The 15548-nt window shown below is 55.6% G+C and overlaps 6 protein-coding genes across 6 annotated transcripts; 5 read left to right on the top strand and 1 right to left on the bottom strand.

The window, feature by feature from the left end:
• Positions 1-19: 19 nt before the first annotated feature.
• Positions 20-1036, top strand: MFIFM68171_02363 (P-loop containing nucleoside triphosphate hydrolase protein; the record flags this gene model as incomplete). The annotated part of the gene is made up of 2 exons (XM_071057785.1): positions 20-119; positions 192-1036. 2 exons carry the CDS (start codon positions 20-22, stop codon positions 1034-1036), a joined length of 945 nt encoding a protein of 314 aa, XP_070913886.1.
• A 633-nt stretch (positions 1037-1669) lies between these two features.
• On the top strand, positions 1670-3469 carry MFIFM68171_02362 (uncharacterized protein; the record flags this gene model as incomplete). The annotated part of the gene is made up of 3 exons (XM_071057784.1): positions 1670-1729; positions 1786-2440; positions 2502-3469. The coding sequence occupies 3 exons, from the start codon at positions 1670-1672 to the stop codon at positions 3467-3469; spliced, it is 1683 nt and encodes a 560-aa protein (XP_070913885.1).
• Positions 3470-6849: 3380 nt separating this feature from the next.
• Positions 6850-9092, top strand: MFIFM68171_02361 (Multicopy suppressor of sporulation protein msa1; the record flags this gene model as incomplete). Its single annotated transcript, XM_071057783.1, has 9 exons — positions 6850-6875; positions 6936-7010; positions 7086-7409; positions 7465-7594; positions 7653-7743; positions 7840-8039; positions 8104-8326; positions 8386-8459; positions 8526-9092. The coding sequence occupies 9 exons, from the start codon at positions 6850-6852 to the stop codon at positions 9090-9092; spliced, it is 1710 nt and encodes a 569-aa protein (XP_070913884.1).
• A 1414-nt stretch (positions 9093-10506) lies between these two features.
• MFIFM68171_02360 (Urea transporter) lies at positions 10507-12966 on the top strand (the record flags this gene model as incomplete). The annotated part of the gene is made up of 6 exons (XM_071057782.1): positions 10507-10568; positions 10643-10722; positions 10836-10868; positions 11423-11767; positions 11821-12032; positions 12109-12966. 6 exons carry the CDS (start codon positions 10507-10509, stop codon positions 12964-12966), a joined length of 1590 nt encoding a protein of 529 aa, XP_070913883.1.
• A 546-nt stretch (positions 12967-13512) lies between these two features.
• MFIFM68171_02359 (uncharacterized protein) lies at positions 13513-14112 on the top strand (the record flags this gene model as incomplete). The annotated part of the gene is made up of 1 exon (XM_071057781.1): positions 13513-14112. The coding sequence occupies one exon, from the start codon at positions 13513-13515 to the stop codon at positions 14110-14112; it is 600 nt and encodes a 199-aa protein (XP_070913882.1).
• A 326-nt stretch (positions 14113-14438) lies between these two features.
• MFIFM68171_02358 (uncharacterized protein) lies at positions 14439-15442 on the bottom strand (the record flags this gene model as incomplete). Its single annotated transcript, XM_071057780.1, has 2 exons — positions 14439-15103; positions 15193-15442. 2 exons carry the CDS (start codon positions 15440-15442, stop codon positions 14439-14441), a joined length of 915 nt encoding a protein of 304 aa, XP_070913881.1.
• Between the last annotated feature and the right edge of the window lie 106 nt (positions 15443-15548).

Here is a 15548-nt window from a genome sequence, read left to right as displayed (position 1 = left end):
CGAAACTAAAAATGTCAGCATGATCATTGTCATGGGTGTTACCGGCGCCGGGAAAAGCCATTTCATCAATAAACTGGCCGGCAGGAAAGTTACCGATGAGGGAGACTCTCTTCGCTCTTGTACGATCTACTACTGGTCTAGACATCACTTTGGCACACACATACTAACCCGTCCACCTCTCACTTTCCCAGGCACTTACCGGTGCAAAGCAATCTTGATTGAGATCGGGCGCAAGTCGGTAGTAGTCATCGACACGCCTGGCTTCGACGATGCCGGCAGGACCGACGCTCAGATCCTGACCGAAATCTCCCGGGTGCTGGCTGCACAATACAAACTGGGCGCTGCGTTGAGGGGAATCGTCTACGTCCACCGCATTACCGACATCAGATACGGGGCGTCCGCCGCCAAGACGTTCGAGATTGTCAAACGTATTTGCGGCGACAGCACGCTGAGAAACGTCATGTTGGTCACCTCAATGTGGTCCCAGACAGACGAAGACGCTGGATCGCGCAAAGAGGCAGAATTGAGAAAGAGCTTCTGGACCTACATGCTCGAAAGAGGCTCCAGGATGAGCAGGTTCTACGGCAGCCAAGCGTCCGCCATCGCTCTTATCAGCCAACTGTTGAACGGGCTTCCTGTTGTTCTCTCTCTGCAAAAGGAGCTCGTTGATGGGAAGAGGAAGCTCAAAGACACCACAGCCGGTGCCTATGTGCATCGTCGTCTAGAGGCCCGAAGACGAGAGCATGAGTTAACCCTACAGAACTTGATGCAGGCGCTCAAGGGAGGGTTTCGAGGGAGTACGGACCAGAAGCGGGAAGTAGAAGACGACATTGCAAGAGAGGAAGCCGGACTCCAGCAAGCCCGGCAACAGCAGACCGGCCTTGATCGGTTCATTGGGGACGAGGTGGACGAGGTAATATCGAATGGCCTGCAGATGCGAGCCGCATTTGCTAAGTCGCTACCGTACATCACGGGAGTCGTCTCCATTGTCTTCAATATATTGTGCGGCGTCCTCGGTCTCCCAGTTCTGGTGTAGGGGATTGCCGCCACTTCATTGTCCTTAGATTCCTGTGTCCCATCTAGCCAATCATTCTCATCGATCAAACAGCGCACCCGCTAAACGAGCTTGTTCTCTTCCTTTTCTATACGCTCGCAAAGCTCCGGATCTCGCCAAGTGTCACCAACCCAATCAACCATGGCCATGTGGGTACAAAGAGGCAGCAACGTCACCATGAAGCCGCCAAACACGATGCGCCGTCGCATTTGCCGCTAGCCCGAATTTCAGCCCGATGCCCCCAAGAGCGGGCCTGTCACAGGTCCTTCCATATGGTACCGAAGCAGTGAAACTCGCTGTGCCGATTTCGAATTGCCTGCTTAGGTTGGGCAGGTTTGCATACATCGTTTTATCGGCGCCGCATTTAGCGCTCAGGGCGGCAGGCCTGGCCGTGGACAGTGGACTTGCGCCCACCCTTTCGTGATCAAAGAGCCATGTTGTTCCTCATACACAACCCTTTCAGATGTTGCCGCCAGCCTCTGATAAACTTCAGCAACGGCCTAGCTAGAAGCAGCTGTATAGCGATACCTCTTCGACCTCACTCTCGCTACAGAGCCAGTCCGGGTATTGCCCACACCGTGACGGATCACAACTCCCTACACCCCCACCTTCAACATGAAGCAAGATTCCCAATCCGCTACTGCGGTGGTGGAACACATGGGGACAAAATGGAAGGTACGTTAGCTTCAAATCCTAGGTCCACGTCCACGCTCTGACCCCAGCCTCTATAGAAACGCATCCAGAACAGGTTTACCCGCAAACACGAGTTGTCGTCACCATCATCGACGGTACCCCAACCTTATGCTCAGGGCGCGGAGCTAGGGGGCAGCGCGGCCAAGTTGACGGATCGCTCGAGTTTTCAGGAGCAGCCGCAGAGAAATCTTCGAGTGACAGAAGAAGTGCGGGAAATTAAAACACAACAACAGAGAGAGCTGCAGAGAGTCATGGATGAGAAGCAGAAGTATATCGACAACGCCGACTTATTTCTGGGCATGGGGATGTCTCAAGATGAGAAAATCAAAGAGGAATTCGATGTTCTATTTCGGAGAGTCCGCACCTGGGCAGCCCGGTTCAGCAAGGATGAACCAAACCTGCGGAACGCGCCTGAGGACGCTAAGGTCTGTCCTAATCCTACGGACAAGCTTCTCCAGGAGCTATTCAATCGATTCGGTCGATCTTACGATAAGCTAGAATTCATGAGCATAATGAAGAACACCAATCATCGGCGAGCCCTTGCAAACGACCTTGTGGTGCAGCGTCTCTGCAACACAGTTTTTCGCAACTTTGGCATTGGGGAGCATCCCGGCGAGAGAGGCGAAGACTATTGGCTTGAGGAGGATGCTAGAAAACAACTTCAGGATATCGAGAGAACGATCTACAACCAAGGTGAGCGTTCGCAATTTTGTGCAGCCTATGACTCTTGCTTACCTCGACCGTTCAAAATCAGTCGGTAAGACCGTCACACATCGAGAATACAACGATTGGAGAGCAATTACAACAAATTTACTGGCCAAAGTTCAGGGGGAATCGCCCGAACCCACGGTTCCTCCCAACCTCCAAAAGGATATTGACATAATCAACAATATCCTGCGCCCTTGGGAGAACCCAGACCAGAATGCGGACGAACTAAAGAGCATCGTGCAAAATGCCATCGAGTTTTCCCAGCGTATGCGTTGCCAACGACCTCGTTGGTCCGTAGTCGTGAGCGCACCGCCGCCAGTTCTCTATTTCAATCCTGCTACAATGGAGATCGGCAAAGATGCCGAGAAGCAGATGCCCGACAACGCGAATTGTCTGGAGGTCAAGTTCTTCATCAAACCTGCGCTCTACAAGAGAGGAAATATGGGTGGCGAGAAGTTTGAAGATGGGGATGAAGTGGTCAAAAAGGCAGAAGTGCTTGTTGACCGGCTGTTGCCCTACCAGACAGCCACCCGTCAGGGCATTATTGAAGGAGCAGCGTGCCAAAAACCCAAGCCTCCTGCCCAGACTCTTCCAACTCCTTCCAGATCTTCTGGGCAGGAAACAGCACCTGAGGGCCCGACTCACAACGAGGAAGCCAGCAAAGAGATTATTTCTCAACCTACAACTACGAATCCGAAGACAGCAGTGACGGAAGGCCCAGGGCCTCAGCAGGGAAACCAATCTCAGGCGGCAGACAACCTGCAACAAGTGGCTGATCAAGCTCATCCGCCTGATAAAAACCCCCAAGAAACTGCGGGGGAAGGCGTGCCAGCACCTCGAAAATCCCAGGACACGGCCAACGGAAAGCCCCAGGAGGCGATTACCGAAGAGACAAAGCCAGCGATCCCTCGGAAGCCGGTCCCCGGTGGAACCATTACCCCGGTGGCGGCCACCGAAAAGGAGGCTCATCGAGAAGCTGCTCAGCCTACAGGGGAAGAACCCTTCAAAGAGTAGACAATGTCATTGTCTGCACCAGAGCCATGCCTCGGGAACGAAACAAGGGAGACGACAGGCACTATTACTGCCTAAGTAGACATTCCAATTCGACTTTTGCGTTCCCCATTCACACCCCCATCCTCACCAGTCCATAAAATAATCAGTCCCATCCGTAATCGCACTCGCCGCTGTCCGCTATGATCGCGCCCAGGATACTCCTTCAAACTACACCCTTCGCCTCCTCACCCCGCTTGGCCTGACCAAATAGCATATGGCAGTACTAAATCCGCCATTGTTCCGTAGGCCCGTAAAAACTGCCTTTCCCGCTCTGAGATAGCGCCTTCGACTCTGTCCGCATCCTTACCGCGAACTGCTCTAGGTCGCTCAAACTAATTACCTCCACTGACCGCGTGTAACTTGGATTCCTACCCATCCCTCCTTCACAGCCGACGCCCCCGTCTCTAACAACCGACTGACCTCATCCGGAACCAATCCATCCTCCAAGAACAGCGCCGGGCTCGCCCGCAGATGATCGATAACTCGTAGAGCTAATTCGGGGATTCGTAGACCCGTTTGAGTAGAAGATAGAGAGTGTGGCTCGCATTAGCCAACCGTATAGCTAATGATCGACTTGGGTGTTACGTGACGACTAGGGCCTCTGACACCTGGCTGTTGCGGTTAGATAGCGTTTAGGATATCTAAGTTCTTATAAATCAACCACGGAAACGGCGACATATAGTGACTTCGAAAACATCCAAGTCGTTCACGGCATCTACTTCGCTAGCTACTTTGCATTTCGGGAGCATGGTTGAATAGTGAGCAGAGAGTACTAAGTGGAAATAGAAACCTAGTGTGAAGCCCGATGCGAAACGCGGTGATTAGGATCATGAAGAATATGAAAAGCGAGTTGAAACTGATACCGAAATGTGAACTCTGGTATGGGATGTGACGGCTAGGATTGCGAAGCAGGAACAAGCAGGAACAATAAAGCAAACAAAAGACGAGCGGAAAGAGAAATCAGGAGTGTGCAATGTGTAACAGGGGCAATGCATATAGCCAACATGCACGTCGCCAAGGATGTTGGCTTCACCAAAGACGGCCCTGAGCGTGACTTGACGAGTGTCTGAAAGATAGGAGGTCATCTCTAGGATATTGGCTTTGAGATTTCTCCAGCTATCTTCTGGTGTGCCCGCGACCACTCAGAAACCGGAAGCCTGACGGCAATACACGCATCACAAAATCGATGGACGGCCATGTTTTTGCTCGACTGGACTTTGGCTCTTTGCTGACAGCTTTTTGCTACGTGTATAGCATGATTCTTTCAATGTCAGCTTTGTTTTCCGCTTTTTTTAATCATCTCCTAATCCCACCTACCCCCCCAAACAGTGTCAAGCTGTTCGAAATGCCATGACCCGCCGCTTCTTTTATCCTGGCTGTGATTGTACACACATCGAATAAACCACTATCTGCTAGAAACCCGAGCCTGTTGCTTTCCTTTCACCATCGATGGTCGCGCCCACCGCCAAACAGAATTTGAGATCCGTCTAAACACTGAAGTGCCTGCCCGGACGAGACAGAAACAGCAAGCAGCCGACAGCCAAACGTATACAAAGACACAGAACGCATGCCAGCCAGAGTCATCTCCATGAAAGCACCCTGAAAATAGCGATTACTGAGATGCCACTCACAGCTGGCGTAAACAGGCGCTTGGGTACCCACCCCCTTTTCAATGTCCTAAACCTTTGAACCTCTTTCACGGATCCTTACCCCTCTGCGCCACGCACCGCCTAGATATATTCATTTCTTCAGCAGTTTGACATCGAAGACATTTATCGCAATGCCAATTTTGGGAACATAATTTCAATAGAAATATAACTTGAAGTTACCACCTAGCCAAGTTTTCATAACTAGATTAACGGCCAAGCGGACCTCTGGGATGTGCCTTTCTGTCGTCAAATCACGAATGCAAAACGGTCCCTACATGTACTTTTCCGTCACCGAATCAAGGACCAAGCGGGTTCGGGTCCGGGGCCGGCCGCCAGAATCACGGAGAAGCGGGTCCCACGGCCGAAATCACCCTCCGAAAACTAACTACATCCGATCCCCGCGACGCCATTGGCCGCCGATGATCCGCCGGACAACAGTAATCAAAGGCTCATTTTCCTTGCAAGCCAACTTCTTCCAGACTTTCTCTCACTAACACTACCGCGAGACCGTCACGCAGTGATGCACTTTACAAACAACATCGAAGGTGAGTGCTTGACTTCTCTTGATCCTCAACATGACTGTCTTGAGCAGCTAAACACTTTTCTTGACCGCAATCCCCCTTCCATATCCTTTCTGCAACGCCCTTCTCAAGTTTGAACCCAAACGAAGGCGAACTAGACCGGCTGCATGTCGGCGAGTGCGTCGCAGCAAGATCTGTGATCCTGTGATCGACTGCCTGAAAGACAAGGACATAAGGCATACCCCTCCCCCTTTCGCAGCCTACCACAATCACCCAGCAGTTCCTTCCCTCCCTCCTTCGTTGATAAGTAACCCCTCCATCATCGACTCCCTTTCCCAACTTTCTCCTACGCACACCACCATTTAATTCCTCCATCGCAAGTTTCGAAACCAGACCTTCGATCTCCGTAGCACCTTGGGGGCCACGGAGACCTCATCCACCCGAATATCCTTGTCGTTGACGCACTGTCATCCCTCTCCCCGCATCACTTTCCATCATCCTACTGCTGCGGTTGTGGTCGTGGATTGGAAACTGAGTGCAAATTTCCCGATCTCGTCGCGTGAGTCCCATCGCGATCCAAACAAATCCCGTGCCATCTCAGGTAAGAGAAGAAACCAATTGCTCACATCGCCTTCAGCGGGTTCTCGCAATCCTTCGAACCCAATATTCTACCATCATCGATCGGCTCTGCCATCCTTAGAGGCAAACATCGACCTTGACGAATCGACAATTCCCCAACATTCATCTCTGAAAGTGACCGACCCAACAATGTCGGCCATTCCTAGAGCTCACAAGTCGGTCGGCCCTCGTCGGGTCCGTTCTCTGAGCCTCGAGTCGGTGTCGTCGAACGCTTCGATCCCAGGTAAGCAGCCATGATTTAGTCCAATTGTTTGCCATCCCCGGTGTGTTTTCATTCCACTGCCTCCTGCATTGTATTCGGCTGGTGGCTTATTTTGGCCCCTATCCTGTGATTTACTTCAAGAAATCGGGGTATTTCGTCTTGCATTCTGCGGAAGCCTTTGCTTTGGCCATGTGCAAGGCCAAGGAAAACACGCTGCCCACGAGATCAGAGCGAGGTCCGATCTTGCGATGCAATCCGATCTCCAGATTCATCTGAGCACCGGAAGGCTGACCATGTATGATAGCTGGTGCCCGCTTGTTCAACGCCAGCATGCCCGCTTCTCCTCCTCGGGTTCGGTAAGTGAACTTTTTGGGCGACGGGCCGCTTATCCAGTCCCGCTAACTAACTCCGGGCAGCTTCTCTCCGATTACTCAGGAGTTTGGTCGTATGGGCTTTGCCTCGGGCGGAACTCTCCGTGACGCCGATGAGTAGTATGTCCCCACTTCTTATGGTTGAACCCCTCTCAAGGGTAAAAGGGCAATTTGCTGATGTTTTGTTTGTCGCAGCGCGCCCCCTTTCCAGGTTGGAGAGAAGCCGAGCGGCGACGTCTTCATGTCTTCTCCCAAGAAGACGTCCACCACCGCCGACCATGGCAGCGCCGTGGCCACCACGACTCCCGATCCCGTGAATGAGACGGGTGCCTCTCCGATCAACGCCCAAGCCGCCAAAAACGGCCGCCGCTTGCAGCGTTCGGTGACCACTGGAAGCGTTGCCTTGACCAGTCCTGTGGAGCGCGCCCTCCACTCTTCTTCCCTGTCTGCCCGCCACAAGATCGGTGGCGTCGACGTTCAGGGAATCTACCCTGCCACTGCCTGCGTATTTGTCGCCAAGTAAGTTGTGTTCGGTTGCCCTCACGCCCCAGTTGTCTGACGATTGAACTCCCAGTCTCCCCGAGCATAAGGACGATCGTGCGCTCGAGGCCGCCGTCACTCGCGAGTTCAGCAAGTACGGCACCGTCTTCGTCAAGATCCGCCGCGATGGCAATCACATGCCATTCGCATTCTGTCAATTCACCGTAAGTTGTCGACGTCAGGAATAACCTCATCGGGCTGTTCGTTGCTGACCATGAACAGAACGACGAGGACGCCAGCACGGCGATAGACAAGGGGCGAGGCGCCAACATCCACGGCCGCCCTTGCCGCACCGAGATGGTGCGAGCGAACCGTAAGTCTTTCATACTTATCGATCATCTCCTACCCCCCCCCCCCCCCCCCCCCCCAATTAGCAGTGACCTGACAACATTCCACCTTCGTGTCCCAGGCTCTTTCATCATTTACATCGCTCGCCCCAATCACCCCGACGAGGAGATCGATATTCGCGAGGCCAGGGAGATCCTTGAGCCGTACGGAGAGCTCAGCAAATGCGAGGAGTTGAGCGCCCGGGAGTGCGAGGAGTTGAAGGTACCCAAGGCATTGTTAGTCGAGTTTGCGACGTTCGATCCCAAACGCGATATAAACTCGGTAAGCACGGGTCATCCCCCGCCGCTTCAGATGGCGTCCACAGCGTTCTGACAGTTTCCCATAGGCCGTCCGCGAAAAGGACAAGTACAACATCGAGGCCTTCGACACGCGGAAGAAATCGCGCTCCGACTCAGATGAGGAGTTTTTGCGCAAGTACGACGTAGACCGCCGTTCTGTCTTTGTCGGCGGCCTCCCCTACGACATGGAAAAGGACGAGATGATCGCGTTCTTTTCCGAGGTCGGCGAGGTTGCCAATGTCGATCTCATTAAGCGGATCAACTTTGACGGTTCGTCCACCCCAATTTCCGGGCTTGAAGGACTCCCAAGACTCACTAAATTGACCCAGGATCCGCTTCTCGCCCCTTCGGCTTTGTCGAGTTCACCCGGGCCGATGTGCCCGACAAGGCCATCAAATCTTTCGTAAGTCTCCACCGGCAAGCACCTGCCACCCCATCGATAGGTGTCGAGGCTGACATTTCCCACCAGAACGGCGCTCAAATCCGGGACTTTGTGCTCAAGGTCGAGCGCAAGGTTCACAAGCGCAATGTGGGCTCGCCCCGCCGTGTCCGGTCCCAGGCTTTCATCAGGCCGTCGACCACGCCCAAGACGCCCAGGGCTATTGACAACGCGGCAAAGACCCCCGGGGCTTCGGGTGGTGGCGGCTACCGCGGCCCCCGCCAGACTGTTGTTGCGACGCGCGCTACTCCCACCTCTCAGAGCCCCGCGCATTTCGGCCACGCGCCCTACTTCACCCCGGCGGCTCCGCCCGTTCCTCCCTCGACCAACAACGGCCAGGCCCCCCTGATTGGCGCCAGCGGCCTCCCCGTCTCCCCCTCGTCGGCTCCGTACGCGCCGAGCGTGTTCCCGTACGTGGGCGGATTTTACCCGGGCGTGACCGCCTTCCAGGACCCCATCACGGGCTACACGTACTACTCGTACACCCCAACCCCGCCCGTCTACGGCGGGAGCGCCGTCGAGACGCCCACTCGCGGCCGCAGCCACGGCCAGCACGGTCGTGACGAGCAGAAGCAGCACCGCTCGCACGGTGCGTAAGTGGAGAAGAGTTTGTCTGCCGAATCGACATCTTCCCTGTCCGGTCTCGGCCATCATCACCTGTCAGAGTCATCATCAGCATTTACGTCATCGGAATTTTTCGTTTCGGATTTTATCCCTCCTCCTCTCGGTCGGTCAAACACACCGCTCTAATGTCCTGTATCTGCCGTTGTCGTCTTCAGGCATGGCGGAAGCGGCTTCCCCGCGGTCCGATTTCACCGATTTGATCTTACAGCTACCTCGCTGAGCTGCGTGTCTGTAATGGACGAAAGGATGCAACCACGCAGATTGTCTGCCTGCTCTGTTTGGGCCGCTGGCCCTGAACCCTTGGGCGAAACAAAGCCAAAGCTGTCATCGATACTTCGTTGGGAAGCACCGTATTCTTCTCTTCTTTTCTTCATTCGGCGCCTTATCAACCATGGCCTCGGAGTTTTTAGAAGGTTCTCGGTTGGGCGGCTACGTCTTGACGGAGATGGATTGATACCCGGTGAGAAGGGGCGTTCGGATGTGTGGGATAATCATCTGTTGATGTTCGGTTTCATCTTTCTTTACTTTTTCTTGTCTTTCCTCTCTTCTTCCCAACTACCAGAGGAGCATTATTGGGCCTGGATCCGGCGGGGACGATTGTGTCTGTACCTGATCAAGGCGACCATGTGCCCTCTCTCTCTGTGTTAAGGAAAGGGCCCTCTTCCCCTCTTCCGTTTCCATTGCGTGGGCGGGGAACTAGGTCGTCATTAGTCAATTGGAGGTTGGCGCGGAGGGGGTGATGGGTTACTGGGTGTATCCAACTTTTGCAGAAGGCATAGCTTCCTGATGCTTGCTATCTCACTCTCTCGATAGAGGTAGGAGACACAAATCGAAGTGAGATTCCATTTCATCACCGCATTAGTGATGAGACGTAATGGATTAAGTGGGGTGAAAGGGCCAGGTTAAGTGGAGTTGGAAGTGGTTCGTTGCTGTGGCTGACGGCTTTTCAGAGAACTCCCCAGCTGTGGTCGCAGCTTGGCATCACTAAATGGTGTGCTTGATTAAAAGCCCAGGACCCAGTAGCTAACAGAGTTTGCAGGAGTCAAGCGGGGTATTGGTTAGTGGAATCCGCTCCCCCGCTTCTGCCTCCTGGCTTTAGTGCCACCCAGACTCTCGGGCCCCCCCACGCTACTGTTGCAATATGGGCTCCCAAGCCCCTCGTCCTGGTTTAGTCTCTAGAAACCGGCAGGGTTGCCAGGAGTCATCGGTCTTTTGAGAAGTTTTACTCGGGCAGTCTAGACCCCGGTTGCGATTTAAAAAGAGCGCGACTCGCCAAAAGCCCAAGACTGGCATCAACTCTCAGAGCGAATACCCATAACGAGGCGTCTGCTGCTATCTCACTTACAAATTCAGCGCTCCACTTCCCTCTCACCAAAAGATCGACATCATGGGCCAGCCGTCTTTTGAGGCGTCCCACGCCATCGTCTACTTGACGTATGGAGCGTTCTTGTAAGAAAGACGGCCCGTGAACTTAGCGTCCCGTCATATATTACTCAGAGCCCGATGTTAACACCCGCGTGCAGGGCGGTTGGAACAGGCGTCGCCTGGAAGTTCAGGAACCAGAGCAAAGGGGAGTTCCTGGCAGGCAACAGAACACAGACGGGTTAGGATGCCCTTTTCTCTAGGAAACGAGGAGGGGACGCGCCAGTCGACGGCCCATCTCCTTTTCTCTGGTTGGCACCGCGAGGATGAATACTAACCACACTCCCTTAACAGCCCTGCCGCTCGCACTGAACTTCATCGCATCCGGTGAGTAAACAATGCGACGACGGATCGCTCATCGATGTGGCAATCGAAGATCAGAGCGGTAGCAGCGCAACAACCGGAGAAGCATTCTCGCAGAAGGAACAAGACGACAACCCAATGGAACCTCCCCTGGGAGGCCTCTTCTGACGTTGAGATTGAACGGCGAGCCTGGGTTGTGAGAACGGCCAAACGCAGACCATAGGTTCGTACCCAAACGTCACCAAATCTTCACCCCGCTGCCGCGTCCTCGGTGTCTTCTAGGCTCTCCCGTCCGGCTGAGATGGGTGCACTGTTGGCAACGGTTGCGAGGGGTGAAGACTGCGGCTCACTACGGGCGCCGAGTCGGACCAAGTTCTCTGGCTCCAACCTCCCTCACTCGGATCTCCGAGTGTCACGCGGGGGAGAGCCGGCGTGTTGGGCCGACGAAGCTGAGATTGTACCGTAATACTCGATCAAGTTAATGCTTGCGTGGGAAACGTGCTGCCGCTCCGATCTACTCCATTCCTCTCGAACCCCCTATCCCCGCCGAACGCCTGTTGACGCACTAACCCTTGTAGCTCTCGGATCCGGGATCCTCTTCGCTTACCCGCAGCTCGCGACACTGGCCGGAGTCCAGGGCGTGGTTGTGTACGCCCTGTCCTCCGCTCTGCCGTTGTTAATATTCGCTACGCTGGGTCCAATCATCAGACGTAAATGTCCTCAGGGGTTCGTCCTCACCGAGTGGACCAGGCAGCGGTACGGCACGGTCGCGGCCTTGTATCTGAGCTTCATGACGCTCGTCACGCTCTTCCTCTACATGGTCTCGGAGCTATCTGCCGTCGGCCAAGTTGTCAACCTCTTGACAGGAATCGACGGGCTGCCTGTCTTGATTGTGGAATGCATCATCACAACCATCTACACCTGTATGCATGGCTCTCCTTGCATTCAACGTTCTTCGCTGACATGCCCAATTCAGCCTTGGGAGGTTTCAAGATCTCCTTCTTCACGGACAACATCCAAGGAGCGATGGTGATCGGTCTCATCATCATCGCCACCATCACCATCGGCGTCGAGACCAACATCGACCCGAGCTTGATCGACTCCTCCGGACTGACCAGAGCCAACCTCTTGGGATGGCAGCTCATCTATATCCTCCCCGTCGCCATCCTAACCAACGACTTTTTCCTGGTACGTTTCTCCCACCTCGCCGCTTGCCCCCTCGCCTATCCCCACCCAACTGACCACCAACTTTCTCGGTCTATAGTCACACTTCTGGCTCCGCACCTTCGCCTCCAAAACCGACAAGGACCTCTGGGCCGGCATATCCGCGGCCGTCGTGGCCATCCTCGTCATCCTCACCCTCGTCGGCTCGACCGGCCTCATCGCCGCCTGGGCGGGCATCTGGCCGGGCACCGAGGAGAACCCCGTCGACGGGTCCGTCGCCTTCTTCGCCCTGCTCGAGCAGCTCCCCAGCTGGGTCGTGGGCATCGTCCTGGTCATGTCCGTCACGCTCAGCACCGCCGCCTTCGACTCGCTGCAGTCGGCCATGGTCACCTCGGCGTCCAACGACCTGTTCCGGAACAGGCTGAACATCTGGTGGATCCGCGCCGGCGTCGTGCTGATCATGATCCCCGTCGTGGTCATCGCCATCCAGGCGCCGTCCATCTTGCAGATCTATCTCATCTCGGACATCGTTTCGGCGGCGACCATTCCCGTGCTGGTGATCGGCTTGTCGGATGCGTGTTACTGGTGGAGGGGATTCGAGGTGGTCGTTGGCGGGCTGGGCGGGCTGTTTACTGTGTTCTTGTTTGGCACCGTCTACTACGGGGACGCCAGGTTGGGAGCCGAGTTGATGATCCTGCAGCAGGGGCTGTTCACGGCGGATTGGGGCTGCTTCGGAGCGTTCGTGGCTGCGCCGGTAGGCGGGCTGCTTTGGGGGTTCGGCGCGCTCGGTTTGCGGCTGGGGATTCAGTACATCATGGCGAGGGTCAAGGGGCGGAGGTTCGATGCCCTCGATCGCCCCGCCTATCTTGATGGGCCGGTTGACGACCGGGTTGGCGACGAGAGCGAGACGTCGTCTGATGCTCCTGGTATTGCCAAGACCACCGGCAGGTTCTTTTAGGCTATCGTGGTTGATAATGGGTGTTAGGAGACGGAAATGGGTTCACTGTGCGTGGACTCGGGACCACTTTCCGGTTGGTATTGATGGTTTCCATCTTTACCTCATTGGCAGGACACTCAGTGGCGATGCTCTCGACGAGCTCCCGCCATGGTCGGTCTTACATATAGTTAACTGGTTGTGGAAGGAGGTTCATACCGTAATATGCCATACCTCAAATATTCCACTCAATCTTTGCTCGCTTAGTGTGTACACAGTTCAAGGGGCTCGAGCATCAACTGGACACCTTGGTGTTACAGGCCTCAGACATGGCGGACACGAGTCCTCTCGGTCGTACTTAAGCACTTGAACCTCCTTGACATCACCTTGTCCTTGCTCAAAATATAGACATCAACAGACAGGCCCTTGACACTAAAATCTCAGCGCCTATCAACACCCTCACAACCAGCATCCCTCAGTAACTCCATCAGCAAGTCAGTTAAAGCACTACAAAGAAACGCAGAAACAAAAACAAAAAAGAAACCCCCCCCCCCCCAAAAATAACAGAAAATGGACCGAACCACCCTGCTAATGAACCTAACCACCCTCCGCAACCTCCACCGCGCCCTGCACGAAGCCGAATCCGACTTCGACCGCGAGACCGCCATACTCAAAGCCCAGCTCGTCCGCCGCGCCGCCGCCCTCGACCTCAACCTCGACGACGCCGACAGCCTCGCCCGTCACATAACCCGCCAGCTCAAGCTCCTCGACGACCAGCTCAGATCCCCCGCCGCCTCGTCATCAGCCCAACAAGCCGAAGCAACACAAGCCAAACAGCGCCTCACCACCAGTCTCACCTTCCTCCGCGACCTGTGGCACGCCCGCGAGTGGGCCGACTCGGACCGGCGCGCCCGCCGCGCGCACCCGCCGGCGGCGGCGGCGGGGGACGTGGGCGAACTGGGGGAGTGGGAGCGGATGGTGCGGCGGCCCGAGGCGAAGCGGTGGGCGCTGGAGATAGTCGAGCGCAGAGTCGAGGGGCAGCGGCGGGCGGTGGAGCGCAAGCTGGCGGCGGTGCGGGCCGAGGTGGACAAGGCGCGGGAGGCGGTGAGGTTGGTGATGGATCCGGAGTGGGTGCCGGACCGGGTACGGCTGCGGTTTTTGCTCTACTGATTAAGGAGGCAAAACGAGAAAGGGGAATAAGGGGAAGTTTACTGCGCCACCAAACCTCAAAAGTGCGCGAGGCGAGGCGATCTGGTAGGCAGGTAGTAAAACCGCGGTGATTTATTGGGTAGGTTGAAGGGTTGAGATAGGACATATCCAGAATTCATGAATCATGACAGGCAGAGAGCTTGAGCCTTGCGGATTATGTGTGATAATATTGTTGTACAAGGCAGGACGAGCGGCTTCCCTGCAAACGCGTAGCTGCCGCTCATGCGGTATTCTATGTACAGGTGTTGTACATACATCATAGCCATCGTACAGCTCCCCCCAGTCACTTACGTCTCGCGCATCAATGTCTCCAGCATCTTCTTCTCCACCTCCCAATCCTCCAGCGATGAGGACTTGACGGTGCCGATGATGCGCCAGTCGTCTGACTGCCAGGTTTGCTGATCTATCATGCACCCCAGCGCCACGTTCTCGACGACCTCCATCTCTTTCTCGCTCCCCGGCACAACCTGGCCCTGGGCATCATACTCGACCCGGCGCTGCCGGCTCGAGATGGCAACCACAGCCTGCCTTATAAGCGGGGCACCGCGCTCGCGAGAGATTGCTGCCAACCTATGGGCCTTGATGGTCGGGTAGAAGGCTTTGTTTGTGTATGATACCAACTCCCAGCCGTAGCGGCGCGTCTTGGGACGGGCGTCGATGCTCGCGAGCATGGGCCCGGCGAGCTTCCTCGAACAGATCTTGCTGATGGTGTCCTTGTCACCGGCGGCGAGCGCCTCAGCTAGGGAACGGTGGAGCGCCTTAGCTGCGAGGACGATGGCTGGGCGCCTGGCCTTGAAGCGGGCCCCCTTGAAGAAGGAGGGCTTAGACGTGTACTTTGTAGCCATGTTGGCGCCTACTTCCTGGAACTTGGCGACGAGCCAGGCATAGAGCAACTTGAGAGCCTTCCTCGGCTCTTTGGGGAACTCTGATAACCGGGGCAGGACGAAGGTCCCTACTCGTGGGCGAGGCGGCGGGTTAGCTATGATTCGCTCCTACCTCTCAGCGTTCGGGGAGCGGCTGGCAAGCCACACACGCACGCACCTGGGAGGAGGACTGATATGGCTTCTGCGGAAATCTCGCTGCGGTTCGTTTGTGTACGCTGGGCCATTTGCACCTTGGGCGAAGGCGAGGATGACAGTCGCGGGCTGGAGGCTTCGAGCTGAGCCCGCAAACCATTTCCCCTAGATCTGATTTGAGAGGTGCTGAAGGGAGCTACCGCTATCCTCGTCGGACCCGTCACCCTCGTGGAGAGCACTCCACGGGCTCTCAGACCCAGCCTTGTCGACGCCATGATGGGCGGTTTCCCCCTGCTTCGTCTCCCTTCGCGCGGGGTATTTGCGCCTCAAGCGGGTATCGATCGCCGCTGTTCTCTCGCTCGGAGCCCGCCGTTCTGCAGC

Source organism: Madurella fahalii (genome assembly GCF_045866475.1).
Source record: "Madurella fahalii IFM 68171 DNA, scaffold_1, whole genome shotgun sequence".
Lineage (NCBI taxonomy): Eukaryota > Fungi > Ascomycota > Sordariomycetes > Sordariales > Madurella > Madurella fahalii.
This window is presented reverse-complemented; position numbering and strand designations above follow the sequence as displayed.